The sequence below is a fragment of the Dermacentor andersoni genome, chromosome 2 (genome assembly GCF_023375885.2).
Source record: "Dermacentor andersoni chromosome 2, qqDerAnde1_hic_scaffold, whole genome shotgun sequence".
NCBI classification, from domain to species: Eukaryota; Metazoa; Arthropoda; class Arachnida; order Ixodida; family Ixodidae; genus Dermacentor; species Dermacentor andersoni.
The window spans coordinates 73,483,094-73,502,616 of record NC_092815.1 but is presented as its reverse complement, the minus strand read 5'-3'; the positions used below and the strand labels follow the sequence as shown (position 1 = coordinate 73,502,616).

The window sequence follows — 19,523 nt, the reverse complement described above, 5'->3', positions numbered from 1 at the left end:
GGACGACTATATATTAGCACAGTCGTTACAAGAAGATAATCAGGGATCGCGAAAAATAAAAAAAAGGGTAAGAAGCAGAGACCGAGACGGACACACAGATTTTAAAAAGTGCGAAGCCGTACTTGCGCGCATAATGGAATACATCCGCGGATGATATACCTTGTGCTTAATTAATGAAGTGCGGATACGTGCCAAACAAACTGCATGCGAGCAGCGCACGGTCCTGTTCAATATCGAAATTAACTTTAGCTCCAAAATTATGCCAACTAGAGAAACTGAACCGAACAAACTCGCTTAAACAGAAGCGCTAACAGATCACGTTTTACTTGTGCACATTCATGCACGCAAGCCGGTTCTTAGGCGCCTGGCGCGATCGTAGAGGGAATAAGTATTGGAATCTTTGAATGTTCCCATTCACCGAAGCTTGCGAAGCGCGGAGGGAAATTCGAGGAAAAACTGGGAGCACAGAACATATGGCCGCACTTGATCGAATGGAGCAACTATGGACAGTATAGATCTGTCTTCAATATAATAAACAGGCGCCATGTTCTGCTTATTTCCCTTTGTGCTCGCGCTTAATTACGTATGGAATATAGAAAGCCTGTGCACGTTTCAAGCAAAATTGAACGCGACTTTGTGGAGAACAGTTTATTTACACCAGCCAGCGTCCTTGATTGAAAAAGAAAAGCCGGAATCGCCAGCGATGTGCCGCTGCGTAACCTCTCACGCGCGTCGCCAACCGCCCCTCTGCAGTAAATTGAAGGACGTTTTTGACAACTTAAGTTTTGATTGTGAGGGGCGGTATATATATATATATATATATATATATATATATATATATATATATATATATATATATATATATATATATATATATATATATATATATATCACTTCACAGGCAGTAACTTGCTGTCAAATCTCCGTTGCGAAGTAAACTGTACAGTCGACTTCCGCTAATTCAACCCTTGCAGGACCGCGAGATTTGGTCGAATTATCGGAAAGTTTGAATTACTAAACGGCGGCTCAAGGAACTAATTTAAATATTTTGCATTGCTTGAAGCAACTTGTAATGTACGTTTGCTTCTTGCTCTTGAAGCGAGACTCGACCAGTATGCGTCGGAGAGAGAGAGATAGAAAAATATATATTAAAGGCAGAGAGCTAGGTTAACCAGGACGGAGCCTGTTGACATGTTTAAGCACTGCCTCAGCGTGACTCGACATGAAACAAGCGACAACTGATGGCTTGACGTTCGTAATGAGTGCCAGCCACTAAAAGATCAATGTAAAGCTGCATGGTTCACACCTGAAGCAGTAGCGCGTTTGCTGACTTTCTTGTGTTTTAAAGCTTTCGGTAGCTGCTGCGTGCATGAGCGGCCGCCGGTGTAGGTCGAATCAGGTGATGAGGAAAGCATTGGTACTCAAACTATACGAGTTTTCTTTCCATAGTAACGGATGGTTTCTCGACGGCACCTCCTTAACCTTCGAATTAACCGAGGTCAAGTTAACGGCAGTCGACTGTACACATAGCGTTCTGCACATAGCAATTGCATATCACTACATGTATACCAACTATTCCGATAGACAGTGACACTCGCTGCGAAAAGTGAGCCTCCAATAAAAATGTGTACAAAGCTCCAGCCGTGCAGGGCTGGACTACAATGTGATGACCACAATGTTTAGCCTGTCAATACAGAGGCTGCAGAGAGCATGTGCCTGCATGGCGCATCCTTTGCTGTCGGCTTCTGTTGCTGTGAGCGGCAATACTCTCGAGATTGTACAGATATTTGCGTGGTGCACGCGCGTACATATATATTCATCTGCCTTCCTGAGTATAGTGACTTCGGATGCCCGAGGATGTGAAAAAAAAACAAAAAAACACGGGAATGCTGCGTAAGATAAGGAGTTTGGTGGTTGAAACGTAGAAGCACACTCCACTGCTGACCTCTGCAGTGCACGTATAAAGCCGAACAACATTAACGAAAAACTGTGACTCGTCGTCACTCAACGCTCGCAGAAAGAGGGAGATGGGAAAGGGAAGACTGTCTTCCATCCGCCTACACAGCACGAAACTACAAAGGAAACTCACCTTAACGAAAAATTGCGCGAAAGAGACGTAGATGAGAAAGAGAGAAATCAGGAACACGGACGCTCCTGTTTGTCGTTTGTCTCTTTCTCGTCTACGTCTTTTTCGCGCACTTTTTCATTAAATGGAACCATACCAACTCGCACAGCTCTCAGTTTCGATGAAAGGAAACTCACGCGTGTTTCTCAGAAAGGAGGCCTCGAAGTTCAAGAAAAATTCGTCATGATGCGGGAACAAATTTTGTGCTATACAGTCGGGTGCACATGGATGACGATTTTCCCTTTCATGAACCTTCCTCCACGTTTTGGGCTTCCGCAGAACTAATTTTTCGAAGAGAGAGATAGAGAGAGAGAGAGAAAGGATGAGGCAACGATCTTTAAAACTGAAACTTGAAAGCAAAATTTTGTATGAGTGCTTGCGGTAGACTATAATACTAGAGAGCATAATAATGTGCTCAAAAGAGGGTTCCATTAAAGAAATTGTGTATTGCAACTTTATTATTATTATCTGCCTGGTTTGGTCACATCTGATCGTACAAAGTGTAATGAGCAACAACAAGTCAGCGGCTCTGCGCTGTTGACTTCGGTAAAGGAGGAAATGAAGAGGTTGGCAACTGCCACCTATAGGGACACAAAATCTGCCTGCTGCTCTTGGCAACACTGTAAAGAACGCGGCACTAATATGACCTGCAAATGCGTAATCAGCCGCAGCAGCGAATACAGAACCGCACGGAAATATCCAAATTAGAACAGAGAAATAAACCTTGCGCTCGATGTACCCGTCCACCCGGTTAAATTTAACTTCGTCGCATGCGATCCACCAATCAGTGCTGGGAAAAGTCAAATCCACCTTTAGTTGACACCGGTTTGCGGAGATATCCACTCGTTCCGCGTTCAGGTTTAACCCGTCCCGTTTGTGTCCCGTGCCCCTGTCTGTGCAGACGTCTGTCGAAAGTTGATAGGTTAGTTGGTTGGTTAAATGACGCGAGCGCAGGTGATGTGAAATTAATGCCCATAAATCAGTTGACTGCACCTTGCACTATAGATGCTGCGGGCTGGTTCAGTGTGACTTCAGTTTATAAAACAAAAAAATACATTGTCATGTGGCTCTGTTGATTATTCAGTGTTCCTCTGTTCAACTATACGAGCTCGTATACGGGCCGGTCTATAGAACTCACGACCGAGCCTCAGCTATAGAATAGCGCATAAACACCAGTGCTGTTCACGTATACCACATACGCCCTGACGAGTGCTCCACCAGGATCTGTTCCGCCGCTTGCATGTGTACGGATGAATAATAACATGCAATTTTTTTTTTAGAACGACATGGCGTTATTTCTTTGGTACAGATACATGCGGAAGATATGTAGTATGTAGATGCTCACTTTAAAGTTCCAGGTAAGTGTTGAAAAGCGGCAATATCTTAACGCAGCGCCTACATATTGCCGAAGTTATTGAGTAATTAAACTAGACATGACCAGACTTGAGATTCTGTGCAATGTAACTGGCATGCGGGCACATATGAATGCTGACGGCGTATATAAGCCGGAGCCATGGATACCATTTGGAAACTTCTCTTCGCATTCAACGACGAGCAAAGCGAAAAAAAAAAAAAAGCCGTAAAATCCGTCAGCACCGTCTCCAATACCATATCTCGAATTGAGTCCTTCCATGTACAGATACTTGTACGTACGCAACCGCAAACCGGCATTTAAGAGAGCTTAATGTCGGGCTCAGGACCAAGAGAAGCCTGCTAATGCGCACAAAATTTAGATAACTGAAAGAAAGAAATCGTTAAGAGAGACGTAAGACAAAGGATCAGTAGGTAACCTGGAGGCCGAAGGAAACGCAGAAGAATAAATTAAACCAGTAACTCAGACGGGAAAACGTGAATATATAGGACATGCTCCAATGGTGGGCGGAGGGGCGCCTGTATGGAAACCGCGTGTACAGGAACGCCCGCCGAGTAGCCGTTTACGAGGGCACGTATTATGAGGTGCTCCAACTCGCCTGGTCAGACCATGCGGGGACGACTGCAGGGATGCACGTCGCTTGGTCTTCTCCCACGGCGAGCAGCAGCAGCCACATGTGCATGTGACTGTGCGACGGCGACCAATGGCCAGAAAAAGAGAAAAGAAATGGTATACGCCGGGTTTAACATACGAGGCGGGCCGTTCGCGCCCTGATAAGGCGCGAAGGGCCGCGCAGGGAGCTCGAAGGGCCTCTTTTATTACCGCACGTCTACGCCCGACGCATGAATATGTGGTGAGCTGTTTGAATGCAGGAAGAAAAAAAGAAAAAGAAGTGGTTGGGACCTTTAAGACTAATCAAGGCGCATTTTACGAAGACGTCTAGTTAAATATGTACTGGTAGGTGCTTACAAGTGCATGCAGTGAACTAGCATTTAAAATCACCGACGTTTCGGTGTATGCATATGAGCAATGAAACATCACTGAATATTAGGCATTAAGTAATAGCAAAGCAAACATTAAAGCGGACTACTATATATAGACAAGAGCGGGAGGACTGAATTAACTTTTATGGTTTGTTTCTTGGGTTCTATACGAACTTATTTTCCAAGTAATGCAGCCCATCCGGGCATGGTTGCATGCAAACGAAGTTATATTCGTGGTATATATATCGACGTATGCAGAAACGTTGCAATCGTTTTATACGTTTTGATGTGACGAGATGCTCGCGGAGTCCAGGAAGGAACCGCAACTCGTGAATGGAGGTGAATGCGCGCACGAGACATACGAAATCATTGGAATGGGAGCTATATACGCTATTTAGAGGGCGCGTGAAGTGGCGGGTGGGTCTCTGAAGAAAACCTGTAACAACGCAGGACAACGGGACGTGACTGCAACAGACGAAGCGCTTCGTTCGTCTGTCTTGTCCAGTTGTCCAGCGCTCTCATACTCGTTTTCTTCAGACATCTACCGATTATAGCCCATGGTTAGCACGTTATGGGTCTTTAATTCGCTTGTTTGTTTTAGTTATCATGTACGTATATATCTGTTCTCGCTTTAGTTGTGATACTATTTCGCTCATGAACGCTTGCAGTTCTTTTAACTGGTTTTGCTGAATAGTATATGCGCACACGTCGTGTAAACTAAACAGTTTAAATGCGAAATACTACCGGTGCGTCTCCCTATTCTGTTTGCGACGTTCCGATTTCAGGCTGCTAACATTTTGTGCGTGCACGCTTTTTAAGCATATCTGGTTCGAATTTTATATTTAGTTGAGAAACTTATATTTCCTGTACCTGAATGAGAAAAGACGGGCAAAAAAGAAAAGAAAGGTAGTTCTCAGTGCAGTTTTTGGAACATATATCAAAGGCTTTCTTATTGAATTGCCAGAATATCAAGGCATTGGAGACAGCGTGTGTTTCTTGGAAATGCTTCATTCATAATCGTAACGGTGAGAAGCATATATGGCCACAAAATATTTGAAGACCGTTATTGTGTCCCCGAAAGCAAATAATATTCCTCATGCAGGCAGCATGCTCTAAATATATATACCCTATCTAGAGAGGCCTATATATCTTCAGCTTGATGCGGCGCTTGGACATTTGCGAAATATCAGGGAGAACCAAGTTTATACGCCACATGAAATTGACAAGTTACGTAATTTAAGTTTATGGCGGTCACATTTCTCGGATACTAGTTTTGGTGTTTGTCTTTCCTTGGACTGGGTGTTTGTTGTAAAGCGTTATGATTCCTCCAGGAACCATAACAGAATCTCCTGACTTTTTCTGCGTTGAAAAGATCAAGTTATACGCCATGTTCAAGACGCAAGGAGTCGCCGTGAAAATTCGGCAGCACCATTTTATGGCTGCAAGCACACGAGATAAGCCATGACGTGCACGTATACATTCAGTGGCATACTTGACATAAGTAAACAAGAACTGGTCAGTGCCAATTCATATTATAGTTTTATGCCACAAGGTGTTCCGGTATAAAAGAACGTCGACCAGGCCAGATGTCTCAGCGAATATTTTGATCCCAGCAGTATATAGGAATGAAGATTTCATGGCCACAGCAGCACTTAGGAGAAGTGGAGCGGTGTGTCTTGCACAGGAAACCATTTGTTCATTTTATATGAACAAATATTCGTGCAATTGTATGAACTATTTGTGCGTGGAATCGCGAGCGCTTACCGCGTCTGTCTTGAGTGCCCTGCAAACACAGCACAGAATGAAGAACCTTAACGAGAAAACTAGAAAGGTTGTGCCAAGTGCCCCTTAACACTACAAAAAACTATATACGTATATCGTGACCGTGGTCATGGAGTCACCTGCAGCAAAAGCTGAATGATATGATTTTGACCTACCATATATATCTCAGTACGTGAAGGACTCTCGCTTTAAAGAATAAAGACTATGAAAGTATATAAGAACGTTGTAGCGGCAACGGCATACGTTAGATGTCGAGTGAACTCTCCGTTATTATCTTTATTTAATGGCGTAGACGGAAGCACTTTCTGCTTCAATCTCTTCAAAGTAATCGAGGTATAGCAGAACAAAGATGAAGAAGTTTCTTTTTTTTTTTACCGCACACCCTCGCCGATGAGCATCACGTATTACGCGATAATCACCGCTTGGCTTTTTAATTAAGTGAATTGCAGTGATAACATTCATCGTTAATTTATTGCGAAATCGTAAGCTGGTTAGTGCGCTCAAGTATTGTCCATATACACTGTAATTCTAGGCATGTCAGTGCTTACTCTACCCCTTTTATCCTCTCTCTATTCCCCTCTCCCGCACCCCCAGTGTAGGGTAGCAAACCGAGTGATCGTCTGGCTGACCTCCTTGCCTTTCGTGTCCTTGCTCTCTCTCTCTCTCTGAGCATATATACCAGGCAATTTCGAGATATTCGTCGCCAGTCTCTTCCTAGAAATAATAATGACGTTCAACATATACAGGCCAGTATAATTTCTTTCTTCAGTATGAAAATCTGTGGTTAACTTTAAGGACACACGGTTAATGTATAGCGTGCGACCCGGCTAATTTTAGCCAAGCTGTTAAAATGAATGAATGAATGAATGAATGAATGAATGAATGAATGAATGAATGAATGAATGAATGAATGAAAGGCACAGTGCAGGAAGCCTGAGGGCCGAATACCTTAAGTTTTGTAATCGTACCTTTCACCGTCTTTTTTGTTCCTTTTTCTTTCTTTCTTTTAACAGTTTAGGTAACGTTAGCTGAGGCTCCCGATATAAGGATTCCATTGACTCGATCCTATCCCTTTTCGGAGCGCAGCTCTTAGGCGCCCGTTCCGGCGTTTCGCGTCGGCGTCGTCCCTCGGCGTAACCGAGTGAATGAGCACATTGAAGGATGAAATAGCGAACGCGGAGCGCAGCGGGGGACGAAAGACAGCGATTCCGCATTTCTTCCTTCAGCAATTAAAGCTCATACGGAACCGTCTCAATAAAACATCAGGCCTTGGTGAACAAATGCAACTATACGTGTATACAGTAGAACCTCGTTTATATGCGTTCCTCATTATAACGTCTTTGAAGCCTGGTCATGGGGACGCTGACATGTCCGGCGTGTTCGCGTATTACATTTTCCTGACTACTATACTTGATATTATTGCCGTCCTGAAAAAAGAAGAAAATAGAAGAAGAAGAAGAAGAGAGAAACAAATTACATGGATTACTGTTTATAGACAATATATTTCTCGCGATCTTCAGTGCAACCAGAACAGCATGGAGCAAAATCTACACGTGATATCCCTCTCCTCCATCGCACAAACGCGCACGCAAGTGTCTGTATCTACGTTTGTTCATTCGCCCAGATTACTCGCTCGTGAAACCGAAAACGTGTGACGAACGCGCGAGCGGCGCGAGCTACCTCTGCACCCGCATGCATGCACGTTCGCGGAAAGTCATTGCTCTCCAAATCGGTGTCTTCGTCGAGTGTGCGCGCGCCGACACGACAAAGGCGCGCGCTGCCCGCGCCCCTTTTACACGCCGCTAAAGGCGTGCCCAATTAAAACGGCCTCGCGTAGCAAAAGAATGACTCCCAGTCGCCGCCCCTGCGACGGCACAGAGGAAGCCTATCCCCTTCCTGCACCTTGCAAACCAAGCGTTGCGGAAGCGAAACGACAAACACCCGTTTTGTATACGCGCGGCCACGGCTGTTGAGGCTTCCCCGCGGTGCGCTGACTCGGAAACTACCGCTGCGGTTTGCGCGAAAACGCAGCTCGTATAGAGACATAAACGCACGCTCGCGGCTTTTGAAGGAGTCGTCTGTGTACAGATAATTGCCTGCACATAGCGGGAAGTATGTGCGCGCTGCCCGGGGGCGACCCACACGAGCAGAGAAAAGGGTGCCGGGGTTGTGTGTGTTCGTGTGCGTGCTCGTCTCCGACCCGTGTACACACAGGTCCGAGTAGTAAACAGCCCGCTCCCGACGGCGACGACGCTCGACCGGCCGGCCGACGAAGCCCATCGGAAAGAAATTACGGCGCACGGGAAGAAAGCGCCGCGGTGGTGATTGAGTCGTTTGGGTCCTGGCTCACGGCGGCTCCCGAGCTGCAGGTCAGCAACACCGCACCGCACGACTTGGCCGCCGCCGTGTGTCAACGCCCCCCTTCCCTGATGGATGGCCCGGTCGACCACCCCGCGCCCGACGAATCACCCGCGTGGTGCTTCGCAAGCAGGCAGCTCGAGCTGGTGCTGCTGGCGCTGGTCCCAGCCACCGCGTTCACGGTCGTGCACCTCTCGACGAGACTCTCCGAGCGGCAGGCGAGGTATAGCACGTGCCACCGGGCACACAGCAGTGTCTGTCCTCGGCGGGGGGGGAGGGGGGGGGGAAGAGGTTGCGATTGTTGTTTGCTTGTTGCACAATACTCTCGCACGAACGCCAAATGCCGAGCTGCTATACGCCCACTCACCGCGACCTCACCTGTGGGTTATATAGCATATTCACACTACACGTATACGGTTCTTACAATTATATGCAGCGGGAGCTTTACAATATTAACCATGACAATTGTTTAAGCTGTATACATTATAACAATTTTGTCACTATTATTAAACATCAGCAACAAATAATTAAGGACATTTTCTTTTTTTCTTTTCTTTTTTTTTTTTTTTTTTTTGCACAGAGGTTGTCACAAGTGCAATGTGTGTATTACCTGTATGGGTGTTGCGGCCTAATCGATTGCAAGGGAGGACAAATATATATATATATATATATATTGGCTGATTCGTATGCTGAATGATGAATCGACGGGCATAAGAATATAGTATAGGTATATACGACGGAGAAATAGGTAGACACTTGGCTTCTTCTTCGCTCTTCTGTGCGCGAGACAAACAATATTTGCCAAGTACATGTTTTAAAATCCCAAGTCCTTATTAAAAAAAAAACATATATTCCGGGAGATACGATCTCTCCAATGCTATTCACAGCGTGTTTACAGGAGGTATTCAGAGACCTGGAGTGGGAAGAATCGGGGATAAAAGTTGATGGAGAATACCTTAGTAACTTGCGATTCGCTGATGTTATTGCCTTGCTTAGTAACTCAGGAGACCAATTGCAACGCATGCTCACTGACCTGGAGAGGCAAAGCAGAAGGGTGGGTCTAAAAATTAATCTGCAGGAAACTAAATTAATGTTTAACAGTCTCGGAAGAGAACAGCAGTTTACGATAGGTAGCGAGGCCCTGGAAGTGGTAAGGCAATACATCTACTTAGGGCAGGTAGTGACCGCGGATCCGGATCATGAGACTGAAATAATCAGAAGAATAAGAATGGGCTGGCCGGGGTGCGTTTGGCAGGCATTCTCAAATCATGAACAGCAGGTTGCCACTATCCCTCAAGAAAAAGTTGTATAACAGCTGTGTCTTACCAGTACTCACGTATGGGGCGGAAACCTGGAGGCTTACGAAAAGGGTTCTGCTTAAATTGAGGACGACGCAACGAGCTATGGAAATAAGAATGATGGGTGTAACGTTAAGGGATAAGAAAAGAGCAGATTGGGTGAGGGAACAAACGCGGGTTAATGACAGCTTAGTTGAAATCAACAAAAAGAAATGGGCATGGGCAGGACATGTAATGAGGAGGGAAGATAACCCATGGTCATAAAGGGTTACGGTCTGGATTCCAAGGGAAGGGAAGTGTAGCAGGGGCGGCAGAAAGTTAGGTGGGCGGATGACATTAAGAAGTTTGCAGGGACAACATGGCCACAATTAGTACATGACCGGGTTAGTGGGAGAAGTATGGGAGAGGCCTTTGCCCTGCAGTGGGCGTAACCAGGCTGATGATGCTGATGATATATGCGACCCAGCGTTTCGTGAAATAACGCAAGCGACGAGATATTTATCCGAGAACGGGGGCAAACGCGCTTGTTTTTAGAAACGCCACGCTTATAACGGCGAGAATCGATCGAGCTTTCAACAAATTCAACTTTGCAACTCTTTGCTCATTCACGCGAACAGCTGCGATTGCGCAACGAAAGCTTAAGTTATGCGGACTAAAACAGCGAAAACGTGTGCATGCACACACTCTGTTACATCGAAGAGCTATTTGGAATGACGGAAAGCACGTACCGGTGGACTGCCTCGGTTAAAAAATTAATAGCGGTGACTGTGTGTTTGTATAAGTATAAAGGCAAGCCTGAATTCTCCCTTACTTAGACATCAATCTGCGCACTCATGACGTTTCTCCCATTTAACGTCATCACAAACAGCCCGCACAGCCTTATTTTCTTATCGGGATTTCAATCGCGTTTGTCATGTCATCGTTCTTTCCATCATACAGTCCCTTGTACATCCTACGTACTTTCTCGTCAATTTGCGAGCGCCGTTTAGTTCGTCTCTGTAATCGCTGAGTTTGATTATTAATAGTTTTTATCGCAAAGAAGCGCGCAACACGAGAGAAGGCACACAGGACACATCTCGTGTCGTGCGTTGCTTTGCGCTAGAAGCTATTAACATGCAATACCAACTAACCCACCAGTCGGTTTTGTTGAGTTTGATGAACCGATAGCGAATACATTAGGAGTCCCAAATTTATATCAATAATCGGAATTCTGGCCGCAAAAAAATTTTGTGGGTAGGTTATATCGGTAGGTGCGTACGATTACATGCTCCTTCAGCGGGATTGTCTTCGGTTGGTTTTCCGTGCACGTATATATGGATTGTTAAGAAAGACACGATTCGCGAATTGTGGGCTGAATACGTTAAAACCTTCCTTCTGCACTCTTATACTGCACAACTCGCCGTGCCGCCTGGCTAAGGCACTTCACGCAGATGGGTATATTTCTCCTTTGTGAAATACCCGACCTTCAGTTAACGTATACTAAAAATGTCACGTATATACGAAGTGGAACGGGCTTATTTCCTTAGATGTGCAATGTACGTACTTGTAGAACTTGTACTTGTAGAAGAAATCCAGTAAAGCTTATTTCGACACTTCTCCCCTCCTCTATACCACAGTCTCTTTCTTCTATAATCTAGGGAGATGCCAACGAGTGGATTGCGCAGCACCCTTTTTAATGCTTTTCTTTGCACTTCGTTTACTTTCACTTCAACGAAGCTATATACGCAACGAAAACAAGCTCGCCAGCAGCGAATGATAGGGCTCACAGTTCCACCTGGGCGGATTACGATGAAGGAATCACTCACTGATCTATTGAAAGCAAATTCACTTGAGAATGTTGTTGTTAATTGAAATCGAATCCGGTCAAACTATATATATGCCCTTGTTCACTTGCTCGCTCTTTTGATCAAACGCAAATATTAACCGGCTAATGCTTTTTGACATTTGATTCGCTACAGTGCATCGAGCTACATAATGATGGCAAAAACGCGTCGCGTGCATTTTGGGCGACTTCTGTTAGAATAGTTAGTAATTTTCGAGAATTGTGCTGAAAAACTCGGCGGAAAGTATCGATATATGCTTCCGAATGATTCGCCTTGGGATCCCTATAATTGTGGTCGTATATACCAGGTTATCTTCTTTTATTGTTATTGACAGGAATAACTTATAACAGCCATGTTTCTGAAATGCCACTTAAATACACTGCGCGCGGGATTGCCGTTTCTGTTCCGGTAGCCGAGTAACATTTCATCAACGTTACGGTGTGTAGTTCAAATAACGGAATGAAACTCGCTGAAACATTAGCTCAAAAATTCTTTTGCAAGAAACAAATTAAAAGAAAATTGAAGAATTAGACAGAATTTGGGGGCGCTTAAAGTAGTTAAGCTGTATCCATAATTTGCTTCCTGTCGATCTCCGTTGGCAAGTGCGCATATATAGCCTCAACAGAGGGCGGGCCAGGCTGTGTGCAACCACGTCTGTGCTTCCTTCAGACATGTGGGGTGACTTGTGGTTTATGAAGAGCTATACGAAATGCTTGCGCGCTTGTGCATGCATCCCTCTGGTTGTTATATTTTTACTATTGCACCTGATATATGTGCAAGCCAGGGCCGCTATTTTAGCGATGCCTTATGCCTTATTCTATGCTATTTTTATCATCCACCACACACGGCCGCCTGATCGCGTTGATCCAGCGCAGGGTAGCCAGCCGGTACTTACACTGGCTAACCTCCCTGTCTTTCCTCCTCTTTGTCTCTCCTCCTCCTGATCGCGCTGATAATGTGGGCAGACCGTCGCTCTGACCAGTGGCCAAGCGCGAAAAGCCTGAAAAGGCATAGAATCGGAAAAGGCATCGCTACAAAATGCCGGCCCAGATGATCAGTAGTAGGTCTAAAATAAGTGTACACTTCTCGCCTCAAGTGTATAGCCTTCAATTTCATTCTATGTTGCAGTCAGAACATTTAGATATTACGAATAGCTATAAAGTCGAATTTCAAGATATTCGATTCGCTGTTTGAAGCTAGCTAGCAGGCAGTATACGCTGTCTTACCGAATATACATTACAAACATTTTGCGAATATAAAGATTGGCACGGTATCTCGTTGATTTCTTTTTCGGCAGCGGTTTGACACGTTACATGAACGGTGGTAAGCAACAGAGCGAAGAAGAGTGGGACAAGAACTTTGTGCCGTAAAGGGGCAGACTATATAGAGATATGCGCCTGACATATATTAAAAGAAGGGACAGCGACGTATACCGCAATAAAATTCAAACTATTTTCAACTTCCACATTCGCCAGGCACCCGCTGCCGATACCGCCGTATATAGTGCGGATGTCGGCTAAAAAAAAAGAAAAAGAGAGAAAGCTGCAATATGGTTTGGCTACAATCCTTGCCCTGTTAGGCTATAGAAATGCCTTAACGACTCCGAGTGGCAAGTGTAAGACCGTTCCTCATTCGTAGGATCCTGATGAGGGCTAGTTGGTTCATGTTCTGAGGCTGAACAGCGCGAATAAGACACGGACACGAGGAAACAAATACCCCAGACAAGCGTTTGTCTGTGAGCGCTAGCTCATCGATACGAGGGCGCAGTCTATAATCAGCGTGGTGTTTGACTTGTTTAAAAGAAACTCGGAGAATTCGCGCATCTTTAGCATTCTTCGGGCGGCGTATAAGTTACACGTGGAGTTTTGCACCAAATCACAGACGTCTCCTTTAGCATGAGCAGTCGCGTATAATGCACCCTACAGTTCGGAAGTAATCTAGAAATTAAGTAAAGCAATAACAGTGATGTCAGTAAACAATTCTTAGATTGCAAAATAATCATGCGGTTTTTGAGTGGGAAGGCATGAAATGCGCAGCGAATATGTTACACGCGAAGTCATGCATAATGCAAGACGGCTAGACAACTCATGACGCTTATTTTCGAGTTAGCAACAAATTACAATACTATTATTGTGAGAGAATATTGCGCATGCCTCACTGAGGGAGCCGTGACAATGCATTCAAAAATTGTGCGGTATACTTATATGTAAAGGATGAGCAGTATAATATACGATATTATGATCGAAATGCCCCAGCCACGGGCCAAGATTCCTGTGGGGAGCGAAGTGGCAGTCACATATATGCGCGATGCAACACTGCTGACCCGAGCGTTAGAGTCTGCTGCTCGCGAAATAATCTCTCCGGGTCGCCTCACGTGACTGCCCCATCGATCACGCGCGCGCTTACACGTTCCGTTGCGCTCGGAGCCCCGTGCATACACAGCGTGGGCCACGCTTATGGAGTGGCAAGTGCTCGACCAAGCGCGACTTTTGCTCTCGGCAACTGCACCAAAGCCGTGCCGCCCAGCCAGTCATCAAACAAGCGCCGGTGATAACCGCGAAAGGTCAAACACAGAAACTGGAGTTACAAAGGCGTTTTGGAAAGCAGATAAAGGTGGCAGCGAAGCGCCGAAATCCGCCGCGAAGCAGCGGCTCTTGAGAGACGCGACAAGGAAGTTTGTCGGCGATTCCACTGTTTAAAAACGGTGCGAGGTCTCCGGCAGCGAGAAGTCGGGCCAAGGCGTGGGCAGCCCGGGGCCGGGCATCGAATCAATCCCATCTGAGCGCGGGAGAACGAAGCCGTCCTCGGCAGCAAGTTCTCGGCGATACAATGCACGCACCTCGCGCCGATCCGGCTGCTCTCCCCTCGGACACCCCTCCGGCTGGTCGTGGCGCAGGCCGCATCAATCTCCACCATGCTCCTCCCACTGCCCGCGGGGTGGGCGTGCCCTCGGCTAGCGGATGCCTCGCGCGCGAACGAAGTCGCACGTGACGGCGGCGACCATTTAAAGCGATCCGCCAATGGCGCGCCCGCAGGGCGGAGTTACGCGACGCGGTCGTCAGGCCCCCGCTGCGGTGGCCGCAGTACGGCACCGCTCGCCCGGTGGTCGCGTCGGCGGTGCGAATTTTGCCACACAGCGTTTGTTCGGTTTCGTGCGGCGGCGTTTGTTTTGTTGTGTTCGCGTGTGTTGTGTTTCATCTGAGCGCGGCGCCAGGCGATGGGTGCACCCCGGCCCGAGGCAACGAGGGGGCCCAGGCCCTGCAGCTACGCGACGATCAGCGCGTGTTGCGTGGTGGGTGCCGGCGCGGCGTGAAGTGGACCCGGCGTCGTCTTCGTTTCCTCCCCCGACTGTGGTGGCCACCATCGTGAGCTCAGGCGCGCAGGGAGCTACCGCTGTCGTAGTTCCTTGCCGGATCTGCGGTCGCGACGAATTGGGACGTGCAGCTGCGGGCCGGCGGGACGACGCTGCCTAGCCGCTGCTTCGAGCGCGGACCTCTTCCAGTCCTTGCAGCCGAAAGGCCCCACTGGCGCGCGCTCGGACGGGCCCGCGAGCCCGCGACCCACCTGTCAAACTGGTGCTCCGTCCGACCGCCAAGATTTCGCCCTCCAAGGCCGACGCCAGCAGCGTCGGCGCCATGACCGAAGCCGTACCGCAATGTGAGTACACTCGCCTGCCACTGCACGGACGCACTCGCGCGCGACTGTCGCTGCTGCGATCGCGACACAGGCAGCGTACGCCTGTTTCCAATGTTCGCGCTAGTTCTGGTGCAAGAAAAAGTTGGCTTGGCTAAACCGATTTCTCTACGATCTCATAACTCGCATAAGGAAACAACCTTGCCCCGAGTGTAAAGTTACAGGCTGCTTGACGAGTGCCATTTTCCACTTGTGCTTCATTCAACTTTCTCCGCGCGTGTAAGTTTTGGCTGTATGAAAATCTTTGTTTCAGGACTGCACTGGTTATAGTTCACATTCATGAATAAATACCTACGCATATTGAGGCAAGTTAACACTCGAGAACAGTCGTCACACGTTCAGGAGGTGTCATCACAAGTGTTCGTTCCATGTTTATAATGACCTCGTATACAACGAAGTGCATGCATGATTGAGTCGTTGGATCTTACGAGAATGAACGAGTCCTCAACGCTGTTTCAGCTGGGAGCATTTTTCGTTGAACGCTCGAAATCCGCATAGTCCGTACCGTTCATGCCGTGCACTTTGCGTAAAGAAAGGATTGATATTGCTCAGTTGTTTTGTCGTTTCTGGGGTCGTTTCCTGCTCGAATGTGTGAACTGCCCATTTATCCTGCACAATTTAAAGCATACCTTGGTTCATGATTCATGCATTTCCGATATAATCTATAGCCCGACGAACTTCCTTTGAGCACATTGCAACAAGCTACAAGTTCCTGAAGAAATGCATACATGTTTGTTATATGTTAACTGGGTTTAAGAATCTGAATCACAATGGGCCCCGACGAAGGACGTAGTAGTGAAGGTATACAGATTAATTTTCGCCAGCTGGGATTCATTAACGTTAACCTAAAGGTAATTCACACGCCGTTCTTGCATTCCCCCTCCATTTGTTTATTATACTATAAAGCCTAAGATAGTCTTACGTATATATATATATATATATATATATATATATATATAAGCATGCTGGCCAGACATTCATCAACCTATGCAACGTTACGCGTGAAATGTGTATAAGGGAGCCTTTGGGAGTTAAACAGTTGACCGGTGAAATGCAGATACACCAATTGATAAAAAATGCAACTCTTATGGACAGACGAAGCATAAACGTCACAGAAAGTGATAACGCTAGTTAGCAGAACATACAATGTAAACTTCTTTTGCTTAAATAAGCACTGCAGCGCGGGCAGTACTGTTTACAATACAGACGATCGCTATGACCTTCCTGATGAAAATGGGCAATAAGTTGTGTTCAGTAAACTACGGGGTGAGAAAGAGTGATACTTTGTGCAACATCTCTTCTTTTCCCACGTAATCGAGCAAATCCAATGTACCAGAAGTGTGCTCGTAACCGAACTATCTATTAGCGATATACATATATTGAAGGGTTCACCCTGTCTTATAAGTCGTCATGTCAGCTCAATTGTGACAAATAGATTTTCATTCGAGGACACACTTTCAATACCAGGGGGATTTATTTTCGATATCTTTTTTTTTTATTCAGGATTGTGTCCGCGACACGAAATGTGAGTAACTATATGCGAGGCTTGATTCTTGATGACTGTCACATTGGGAAGTATGTGCTTATCCGGAATATCTCGGTTAGCTGGCAGTTCCGCAGCACAATTTTTAAGGCGAAGAACCACAAGGCATTTGTGGGCTGTTAACGATGGCTCCTGGACAACGCATATTACGATTCGCTGTTGCAGTATCTGCATGAAACAGGCCTCCATGATTACATATATTTCATTCCTACATTATGCCGCGGGACAGCCCATGTAGGCGAATGGGAAGAAATCGACAATTAGTTCCAATTTGCAAGACCTTGCCGATAGGTGTACTCCTTGCAAAGTCTCTTAGTTGAGTCAGTGTGGTCTCGTGGTTAATTTACTTTGTTATGGCCGCGTGGCTTCACCCCATGGTAATTTTGCGGCAGTAAACGTCGCTTACTAGAATGGTATATTGTGATTGACGCTTAAATCTTTCGACATTCGGAGCTCATCATAAGCGCACTCCTCTTTCTCATCTTTTGATGTGGATGGATTACTTTGCCATGATTAGCTTACACCCTTTCTCTATGCCAACATGCGTGTGGTTGTTATTCAAATCCGTAGGGACATGAAACTCTTGTTAGATTCGAGCAATATTTTACACTATGTACGTGAAAACAAAACTATTTGACACGAAGATCATATTGAATGTATACAACTAACGCCTTCACTATTGAAATGACCTCTTTGCTGTTTTTTAATCCAGTAATCCCATTAGTCGTTAACATACCTTTGTTCTTATTGGTAAGGTCGCTGTGGAAGATAGATTCCCACCGAATCCAAACACTGTTTACAACTGTGTATAAAAACTAAGTTATTTTATGCAGAAAATATAGATATCTTTAAATATATTCCGCACTCTTATGTTTGAAATGACCTAATCCATTTACTTTCATGGCCTTGCGTTACGCTAATTCTCGCTATATTATATCTCTGTTTGTTAAGGTGCAGCCACGTGACAGCAAATATTGTTGGTTCTATAACCGCGGATGGTCTCGACGTGACTCAGCGGTACCTAATCTCGTGGCGAGCAGTTTCCCTTGCCGTAGTACTCGGTACCGAGTAACGCTCGTCGACACACTGAGATCAGAATCGCCAATATTGTTCTATATAATGTAAACCTATGTGTAACGCTTCAGCAAACTTAATGGTGGAGTGTGGCGCCCCTATAACTGCGCCATCGTGCCCCTGTTATCGTAACTGCTAGCATGATGCAAATTAAAACTGGCAGTTGGTGTTATCTGAGTTTGTAACGCGGGCCGATCCCAGAGGCAGTGTAAAAAGTATTGGCGTGTCCAATCTGATGCCAGCGCGCGATGTGTGTCCGCAAAACAGTTTTAATGCGACAGCATTATATACAGCAAACAAAGCATGACCTTCGGGGAGGTATGTAATCAGTGGAACCCGGCATATAGGTAAGGTAGGTAACAGGGATGTATGTGATCGTTGAAGCAAGTGCAAATGTATGAATGTCAGAACGGGTAAGGAGGTGCAGCGGAGTGCTCTGACGTAGAGGGGCACGTGACTGGAGGAGCGGCAGCGATTGCGTTGATGTGCGTTGGGCGCGTGGGATTGTGCAATGCTCCCCCACGCCATCGCTCTATATATGGAGTTGGTCGTGATAAGGCGACACTTTGGATTAGGATATATATGTGTACGTGGGCGCGGTAATAAATCGATATATACGTGTATTAGCTATGTCCAAAGGGTAATGAATTTTTTAACAAAAGCTGCATGGTGTCTATATATTTGTAATAGTGGTCGAGTCTACGTATCGTGTTTGAAAGCAACTAACGAAAAACACTTATTGTGCTGTGGCGTTTCGGTTGACATTGACGTTTGTAGACTCGTAGACAACAGCAGGTACATATAGCAGCAACAGATCACAATGGCATAACTCACACGTGCCCATACAGACATTTGTGCTGTATTTGTATACTTCAATTATTTTTTGTACTTTGCTCTTATGTTTGTTGCTGCTTTTTTTTGTACTAGCCCTGTGCAATGCTTTCCCTTTCCCTTTTTTGACCTGTATATTTTGCATTCCTTATAATATCCTTGTTCGTCCCCCTTACTCAATGGCCTCTGGGCCCTGTAAGGTAATGTGAATAAATAAATAAATAGCGTAAAAGTCATGCGTATTTCGATAGAAAATTGTCGAATGATACGATTCCATTGCAGTCACTCGATTGAAACGTGAAGAACTGCAAGGTTATTCTTCTTTCTTTATTTATTTATTTTTTTTTTTTTTTGCAGTACGTAAAATAAAAATCGCCTGTCGTTAGGTGTACTGCGCATTAATGAGAAAGGGCAAAGCAAAGTGAAGGCTGTCAGGTTAATCACTATATAGTAAAATTCGCTTGGCTAACCCGTAAGTCGGGGAGAGGTTGCAGGACATGAAATTGCGGCACCGCAGGGCCTGAGTTGCATGCCGTTGTGCGCTGGGGCAATGAACCATCGTACCGGCGCAGAGAAAAAGCACTTTCGCACACCTTATGGTCTCAGCACGATCATGCGCATGCGATAGCCCCGACAACTAT

The 19,523-nt window shown here is 45.9% G+C and overlaps 1 protein-coding gene and 1 long non-coding RNA gene across 3 annotated transcripts in view; one reads left to right on the top strand and one right to left on the bottom strand.

Moving 5' to 3' along the window:
- Positions 1-19,523, bottom strand: part of LOC129387651 (uncharacterized) — a 97,243-nt gene that overhangs the window by 37,219 nt on the left and 40,501 nt on the right. The window lies entirely within an intron of this gene.
- tup (LIM1_Isl and LIM2_Isl domain-containing protein tup) overlaps positions 14,813-19,523 on the top strand; it is a 155,503-nt gene continuing 150,792 nt past the window's right edge. For both annotated transcript variants that reach the window (XM_050188788.3, XM_050188787.3), the window contains exon 1: positions 14,813-15,398. In XM_050188788.3, coding sequence (XP_050044745.1) covers positions 15,377-15,398 — 22 coding nt within the window. In that variant the 5' untranslated portion in view covers positions 14,813-15,376. The remainder of the gene's footprint in view (positions 15,399-19,523) is intronic.